Source organism: Triticum urartu, chromosome 6A (assembly GCF_056163025.1).
Source record: "Triticum urartu cultivar PI428250 chromosome 6A, HENAU_Tu73, whole genome shotgun sequence".
NCBI classification, from domain to species: Eukaryota; Viridiplantae; Streptophyta; class Magnoliopsida; order Poales; family Poaceae; genus Triticum; species Triticum urartu.
The window spans coordinates 78,625,896-78,633,817 of record NC_141878.1 but is presented as its reverse complement, the minus strand read 5'-3'; the positions used below and the strand labels follow the sequence as shown (position 1 = coordinate 78,633,817).

The window sequence follows — 7,922 nt, the reverse complement described above, 5'->3', positions numbered from 1 at the left end:
ACCCTTCTTGGGGCCCGCACTGAGAATATCACCATTTGGATAGTACTTAGCTTTCAGAACACGTGCACACAAAGAATCTGGATTCTGGAGAAGTCGCCAACACTGTTTTGCTAATAAAGCAAGGTTAAAACTGTGAAGGTCTCTAAACCCCATACCACCCTTCCTCTTTGGGATGCACATCTTCCACCATGCAAACCAATGCAATTTCTTTTTCTCCTCATTATCTCCCCACCAAAACCCCGCAATCTCATCAGTAATATTTTTGCAAGTCCCTTTTGGGAGTTTAAACACAGACATGGCATAAGTAGGGATCACCTGTGCAACTGATTTTAATAAGATCTTTTTCCCTTGTATAGATAGAGTCTTCTCCTTCCACCCTTTCAATCTCTGACAAATTCTATCAATGAGATGCTGGAAGCAGTCACTTCGATCCACTCCAACCATCGTAGGCAAACCTAAATACTTGTCAAAAAGGGCTTCTGTTAAGATATCCAGTTCCCTGCAAATCTCTTCTCTGACATGGACATTGGTGTTTGAACTGAAAAAAACACTTGATTTAGCAGTGCTAACCTGCTGCCCAGAGCTACTGCAGTATGTGGTAAGTATTCTCTTCAAGGTGTGTGCATTATGGGCATTGGCCTTCATCAATATCAAGGAATCATCAGCAAACAAGAGATGGGATATAGATGGAGCATTTCTACATACGAGAATACCTTTAATTCCGCCAATATCCTCCTCATGGGCTAACAAGCAAGATAAGCCCTCTGAGCACAACAAAAATAGATAAGGGGACAGAGGATCCCCTGTCTCAGTCCCCTAGTAGGTATAAATTCTTCAGTCTCAATGTCATTAAATCTCACTCTGTAACTTACTGAGGTCACACATTCCATGATCAACTCCATCCACGATCTCGCTATTATCTGAGGAATAAAGTATACGTCAAAAAAAATACTCCGTACCGCTTCGTCCTCGCCAAATTTTTTTTTTTACCCACGATCCACGCCGATCTCTCCCTTGTTTCCGCCGCCAACCGCCCCTGCTGCCCGAGCCTTGCCGACCACCGCGCCACCGCCCCGCCGGCCCGTTTCTCCCCTGCTTCTGCCGCCGACCGCCGATCCACCACCGCCCGCTGATTTCCGCTCGGCCGAGGCCGCACGACGCCGCCGTGTGCCCCTCCACATCACGCCGTGGGGTTGCTGGCGCGCCGCCGCCGATTCTACGCCGACGCCTCCGACGCCGACACCAGCTACCGGCCCCTGAATCCTCGAGTTGAGGCAAGTTGTTCCTGGCTGCTGCGCCCGACGCCGACGCCATCTGCCGCCCCCGAATCTGTGCGTTCCGCTGCCGCTGCCGACGCCATCCGCCCCACGACTCCTCCTTTCCCATGAGGTACCTTATTTTCTCTGCGTTTACAAAACTCAGTGCACTCAAGATCGATGCCAATGACCATACCTTCTCCCGCGAGGTTTCTACCATTGCTAAATGACCAGATCGATGCATGATGCATGTTTGCTAATTCTTCAGTGAATACATCAACTGATGCGCAGAGACACGGATAGGCCACGTTGCCCTTTCCGAAATTTCCAGCACATAAGAGTACAGATTGCATGACAACACTTGCCTGATAGATAGATAGATAGATAGATAGATAGATAGATGACCAAATGAAAAATGAGTTCAATTTCAATTCATCCTGCAGCATTAAGTGCTACTCTTTGGCGACATTGCCAGGGCTGCTCTGCTTTTCGTGCATTCAAAAGCACCAACCAGCAGGATGAATCTCGGCCGCCCTTTCACCTCATCAAACCAAAGTTTTAATTATATCAACACCGCACCATTTCCATGCACAGTAGAGCTGCAACCTTTTCCCCCCTGATGAACCACTGCTATGAAATGAATCGTCAAACAAAGCAATTGCCAATACAGAGGGAAATACATAGTAGTCTCGGCTAATAGATACTGACTGAGTTTTGACATCATCAGCTACTCCACTGCTTCATAGCCATCATTTTGTGATTATATCAAGCAGTGATATGCTCATATCTGCATATTTTTTACAGACTGACTTTTGTATCCATTTACAAATTTTGGTTTACAGATGGAGAATCGTAATCGGCTCGACATGAGGCGTCAGGCAGCCACAACAATTTAAGTTGGGGAGATAGCAAGTACCAACAGCAGTACCACGAAGGTCCTCCCTCCTTCCTCTGCCCATAGTTAATTTATTCAGTTCTAGTTGGATTTCAGGAAAGTATTTGTATGGAGAATGCAAGAGATGCAAGCTTTAAATAAGAACAAAGGGCACAAAATCCTTATCCAGATCAGTGAAACCCTCCTCTGATATCCCTGGCATGCATGTTCTTTTATTCCCTCGCTTCAGTTTCACATGCATACGGCGCACCTGGGTCGCTCATGTGCGCCACCTCTGTATGATCAACCAATGATAGTCTCTGTTATGGTGCAGCTTTTGAATTCTGATCATGTTTAATTTCCTTCCTTCAAACTGATGCAATGTGCTATACTGTCTTATTTTTCAGGTATACACCGAAGTGTGAAGAAAACTCTCCTTCAGTTTGTTTTAGTGCTGGAATCATCTACCAACCAGGCATTTGGTGAGAATTTGTCCTATGCGATAAGGTTGACAAGACTGTTGATAAACATAGATTATACCGACAAATTAGTATTCCTATTCGTATCAGCATTCCCTCACTTTATAAAAATCATTTACTATTAGTTATACAAATAATTTATATAGTGCATTTACACAGGAATCAGACAGGCATAGGAGCCAGAAAATAAGAATGTCATAGTACTTCATTTGGAGGTAGATCCTAGCATCGCATGACTTATTTTTGATTTCTTTTATGATTGATGAAGAACATCGGTTTGTTTCATATTCACAGAAGACACACATGCTGGTTAGCAATTCAGGCTTAGTTTGCAATGTGGCCAGTGATTACTTTGGAACAGTTCACTGTCGTTGATCTAATTTTTTCATTGTTTTACTTTGACAGAAAAATTCTGAGTTATCAATCATCTTATGCCTTTCCACTCAGCCTGACAATGGCAGCGAAGGTATTCCTGAAGAAATACGATAGTGGCCAAATACTACCTAGAGTCCTTTTCATTGCAAAAGCTAGTACTCCCATTATTTGAGAAATTAGCTCAAATATGATAATGCGCCGATATTTAATTGAAATTAGCTTCTATGTACTAACATAACATCTGTACCTTAAATAGTGCTATAGGTTATATATTATGCTAAAATGCAGTCTCTTTGGCACAAATTTCTTTAATCTTCGCTGACATTTCATCGTTGTTATCTCCAGGCAAGATCATTCAATCAGATAAACATCAATGCAACCAGTTCCTCCAAATTCAGTTTCAAGCTCCATCTTCCTCGAAGAAGCACTTCACTTCATGCCAAGAAATCCACGCCCAGCCTCGTACGGTGCGCTCCGACGAGCACCAGCACCGTGTTCAAGGACAAGGATCCCTGCAGCCTCGAGCGATACATGGCGTCCAAGGCAATGACCGTGAATGAAGCGCTCGACCACGCTCTGCCGCTTGGCCACCCCGAGCGCCTCTTTGAGTCCATGCGCTACTCGCTCTTCGCGGGGGGCAAGCGGGTGCGCCCCATGCTTACGCTTGCTGCGTGCGAGCTAGTGGGCGGCGATGAGGCCGCTGCCCTGCCGGTGGCCTATGCCGTCGAGATGGTCCATACCATGTCGCTCATCCACGACGACCTCCCTTGCATGGACGACGACCACCTCCGGCACGGCCGCCCCACAAACCACGTCGTCTTTGGCGTCAGCATCGCGCTGCTCGCGGGGGACGCGCTCCTGGCGCTTGCGTTCGAGCACGTTGCCCGGGGATGCACGGAGCATGGCGTGCCGGCGAACTGCGCACTCCGTGCTGTGGCAGAGCTCGCCAGCGCCGTGGGCACGGACGGGCTCGTGGCAGGGCAGGTTGTGGACCTTGCCAGCGATGGCACAGACGTCGACCTGGCCACGCTAGAGTACATCCACGTGCACAAGACGGCACGACTCCTAGAGGCCGCGGCGGTGTGCGGCGCCATCGTCTCCGGTGGAGCCGATGAAGAGATCGAGGGCATCCGGCGGTACGCGCGTTACGTCGGCCTGCTATTCCAGGTAGTGGATGACGTGCTGGACGTGACGCGCGCGTCCGAGCAGCTGGGGAAGACGGCAGGGAAGGACATTGCGACCGACAAGGCAACGTACCCGAAGCTGATGGGCATGGACGGGACCCTCGCGTACGTGGCACAGCTTGTGGCGAGCGCTGAGGCAGAGCTAGACCGCTTCGACGGTACTTGTACAGAGCCTCTGCGTCACCTCGCGCACTTCATTGCCTACCGGCAGCACTGATTGATCAGTGCAATCGGCCAATTAAAAGGTATGACAATAGTTCATTAGTCTCACCAGATTTTTCTGTTCGGTTTGGATTCCATGGGATTGATATGCAATTTCCTCCTCTTGCTGAGCAGATTGACGGTGCTTGAGGAGGTCAGTGATAGTGCAGTACGATGGGGCCGCTTCAATACCCAGTCAGCGCGCCGGTTGCGGGGATGCAGCAGCTTCAGCTCCCGGCCTATAGCTTTGACCAGCAGATCTATATGTGCGGGATGTGGCGGTGGCAGCTGAAAGGGAGGGCTCAGTACAAGCTTCCGAACAGTCCATAGGCAAGATGGACCTAGAGCTCCTGGATGGACACGCAGGTATGAAAGTATTCAGTGATCCAATTCCAAAATTAATGGCACAAACCTGAAGAAGATGAGTTTCTACTCCCTCCGTTCGGAATTACTCGTCCAAGAAATGAATGTATCTAGATGTATTTTAGTTGTAGATACATCCATTTTTGTGACAAGTAATTCCGAACGGAGGGAGTATATGTGTACTTGATCTTCAGCCAAAAAGAACATGTGCAAAATCTTTAAGAACAGATAGGAAAAAGTTGGTGGAGAGGGCAAGATGTACAAAACCTAGAAATCAAAAATGGAAAATAATATTGTGCAAGTGCAGATCGTGCAACCTGCATATGTGCAGGTTCCAGTTTATAGGGATTGTCAACCAAGACCAAAATTATAATAATCTTCATAACTGAATTTCGAAATGTAACTTGAGAATTTACAGCCCATAGAATTGGGAAGTTTTCAGTATGTAGGGTCTACATGCTCAGCTTAAGTTGTACGCATGTATAGATTGAAAATGCAGTATGATCTCTCCCCCCAGAAACAAAATCAAGGTTAAATTAACTTGAGCATAGTCTTTGGTTTGGAGTTACAAAAGCTGCCTTAGTTACCGATATTTGACGCAGGACACATGCTTTTTTCCACTGTAAAGCAGAAAACAAGTGCAGATGAGTCTTAAATGGTCCATCCTTCAGAATATAGGTGCAGAGTTTTAATATAGCTCTTTTTAGAATAACTATTAATATAGCTTTGAGTAACACCGGAATAAAAATAGAGCCTACAATAGAGAACTCAAGCTCTTGTAGAGATGGAAGGCGACCAACAACATAAATAACCAAGATTTCTGGCAAACAACTGCAGCTATCATAAAACAACGGATGAGGTAATGAAACTTGGAATTGACGGATGAGATAAAGTGAGAGTCGTCCTCCTTGCCTTACGATGGCTGCTGCCGCTATCATAATAGTAATATTTTATATAAGCTATTTATAACAAATCTTGTAACTGAAAAATTCTACTTGTATTTTTCCTCTTATGCTGTTTATGTAGACAACCCCACAAATTTCCATACTTCATTTGAACTACTTATCACGTTGTGCAATTATTTGTACTGATGAATCAAATATATGTCAACACAGTTGCAATCCTGCTTTGAAAATGAAGGCATATCGGAAACAACATACATACATATATATGGCTCCATAAGAAACTGAAATGAAAGAACCCCACCTACCATGCTGAACTTGCCATAGTTTTATGTGGTTTGAACACCATTTTTTCTAGTAGAACAAATATGATAATGCCAACATTAGCCTCTGAATGGCCGAGGTACATAAAAATCATAATCCTTCCCAAGTGTTTTTCTTGATTCATTAGCAATTCAAGAACCAACTGGAGCATTATGAATAGTTCAGTATAATTTTATCGATGCAAAAGCAGAGTGATACACATACCACATGCCCTGTCCATCTATCATATGTGGTGATCACATCTGTTACTTCCGATTGCACATCGTTCTCTCCCTGAAACAAATTCAACACGATAGTCTAATTGCAGTTTTATGTGCTCTGCATAATCAGTGAAACAACATGCAACTCAAGGCGCCATACGAAGGATTGAGTAAGCGCACAAGATGCTGCACCATTTGTCGGCGGCAGGGACCCAAGAGGATGACTTGCCCGGATCGAGGAGATGTTCCAAAGCAACCTTGGAAACCTGTTCAGTGCAAGAACTGTGGCGTCGAGGGTCACCGGCGAAACAACTGTGCCAAAGCTGCAGAACTAAAACTCCAAGAGGGCTGCTGAAATTGCAGCTAAGACAAGATCAGTGCATCTGATGAGAATAATGCATGTTGAAAGCTGAACTGTTTTGCTATGCTGCTTTACTGACTAATTAGATCAAGTGATGAACTGTTAAGAACCAATTTATGTTCGTTTGTGTAGGTGTGTTGTTGTGCAGAATTATTTTCTAACTATCATTTCGGATGATACTAGATTAAAGACCACTGTATTTTCTCATTATCATGGTGAAAGTGGAGTCTTGCTGTTGCGTGTTCGATGCAGTTGTTCATCTCTTCAACTTATCTTCATTGCTCGCTAATGATCTTGAACTGCTCGGAAATGAACTGAATTTCTTGAAACATGGGACACCTGAGTCAGATTGTTTGGTGTATGCTGCAAAGTTTAATTTTTTTTAGGGGAGCAAAGTTTAATGTTGTTTGCATTAAATACTACCGTATGTAGTACTCCTTCCGTTCCAAAATAGATGATCCAACTTTGTACTAACTTTGTACTAAAGTTAGTATAAAGTTGGGTCATCTATTTTGGAACGGAGGGAGTAGATGCGAACTGCATGAGTTAAAAATTTGAAAGAGACCAATCATTAACATTTAAATTGACATCATCGTCACCAAAGCTTACATGTGCTTTTCCATTTGTTGCATTTGAGCTTTCATGTATTTGCCCACTTATCCCCATTGGCTAAAACTCGTATCCTTGATTTGTATTTCGCACGTGCTTTCATAAGGTTATTTTTCTGAATAGTGATAGAATTTAAAACAAGAACAATCTTGAAAATAAGTGTGAATAAGTACTTACATTTCTTATGTGCTCTACCTGTGTAGAAATTCGTTGATCAACTATTTTTGGTCCCCACGTGATTGTAGTTTGACATAAGAGAGTTCTTTTTTTTATCCTCCACATGATTGGCACCAATTATTAATTTATACTCCCTCCAATCCAAAATACTTATTGTGGTTTTCGTTCAAATTTAGCACTCAAATCATAAAAAATTCACTGATCCTGTCTTATTGGAACATGTGAATGGAACAAAAAAAGAGAGTAGAACATAAGGATGCACAAAAAAGAAAGATTAGAAGAACAAGACATATACTGATTAGAAAAAACAGTCAGTAGGCATAACCCTTCACATATGCAGACAGCGCTGCTATGGCTTTAGCCCTACGCCAAGGTCTTCATCTGATCAACCAAATTGGCTGCTCAAATGTGCTAGTTGAATCAGATTGCCTTGAGGTTATCTCAACGTGCAAAGGTGATGTGGATATTTTGGCGCCATACTCCGCAATCTTAGCGGATTGCTTTCTCTATGCCCACGAGATCAATTCAATCTGTTTTTAGCACTGCAGAAGGGAAGCTAATGATTTGGCACATTTCTTAGCTAGGCATGCTTATGATTCAAATTTATGTATAATTGG

General features: G+C 44.1%; 1 protein-coding gene across 3 annotated transcripts; it reads left to right on the top strand.

The window, feature by feature from the left end:
- Positions 1-943: 943 nt before the first annotated feature.
- On the top strand, positions 944-6,764 carry LOC125514400 (heterodimeric geranylgeranyl pyrophosphate synthase large subunit 1, chloroplastic-like). Of its 3 annotated transcripts, XM_048679713.2 has the most exons (8): positions 944-1,389; positions 2,099-2,191; positions 2,538-2,612; positions 2,769-2,824; positions 3,015-3,075; positions 3,330-4,413; positions 4,505-4,735; positions 6,289-6,764. In XM_048679713.2, exons 5-6 carry the CDS (start codon positions 3,064-3,066, stop codon positions 4,383-4,385), a joined length of 1,068 nt encoding a protein of 355 aa, XP_048535670.2. In that variant the 5' UTR covers positions 944-1,389; positions 2,099-2,191; positions 2,538-2,612; positions 2,769-2,824; positions 3,015-3,063; the 3' UTR covers positions 4,386-4,413; positions 4,505-4,735; positions 6,289-6,764. The 3 variants fall into 3 exon arrangements, with proteins under 3 accessions (XP_048535670.2, XP_048535671.2, XP_048535672.2); XM_048679714.2 differs by lacking the exon at positions 2,769-2,824; XM_048679715.2 differs by lacking the exons at positions 2,769-2,824; positions 3,015-3,075.
- The last annotated feature ends 1,158 nt before the right edge of the window (positions 6,765-7,922 follow it).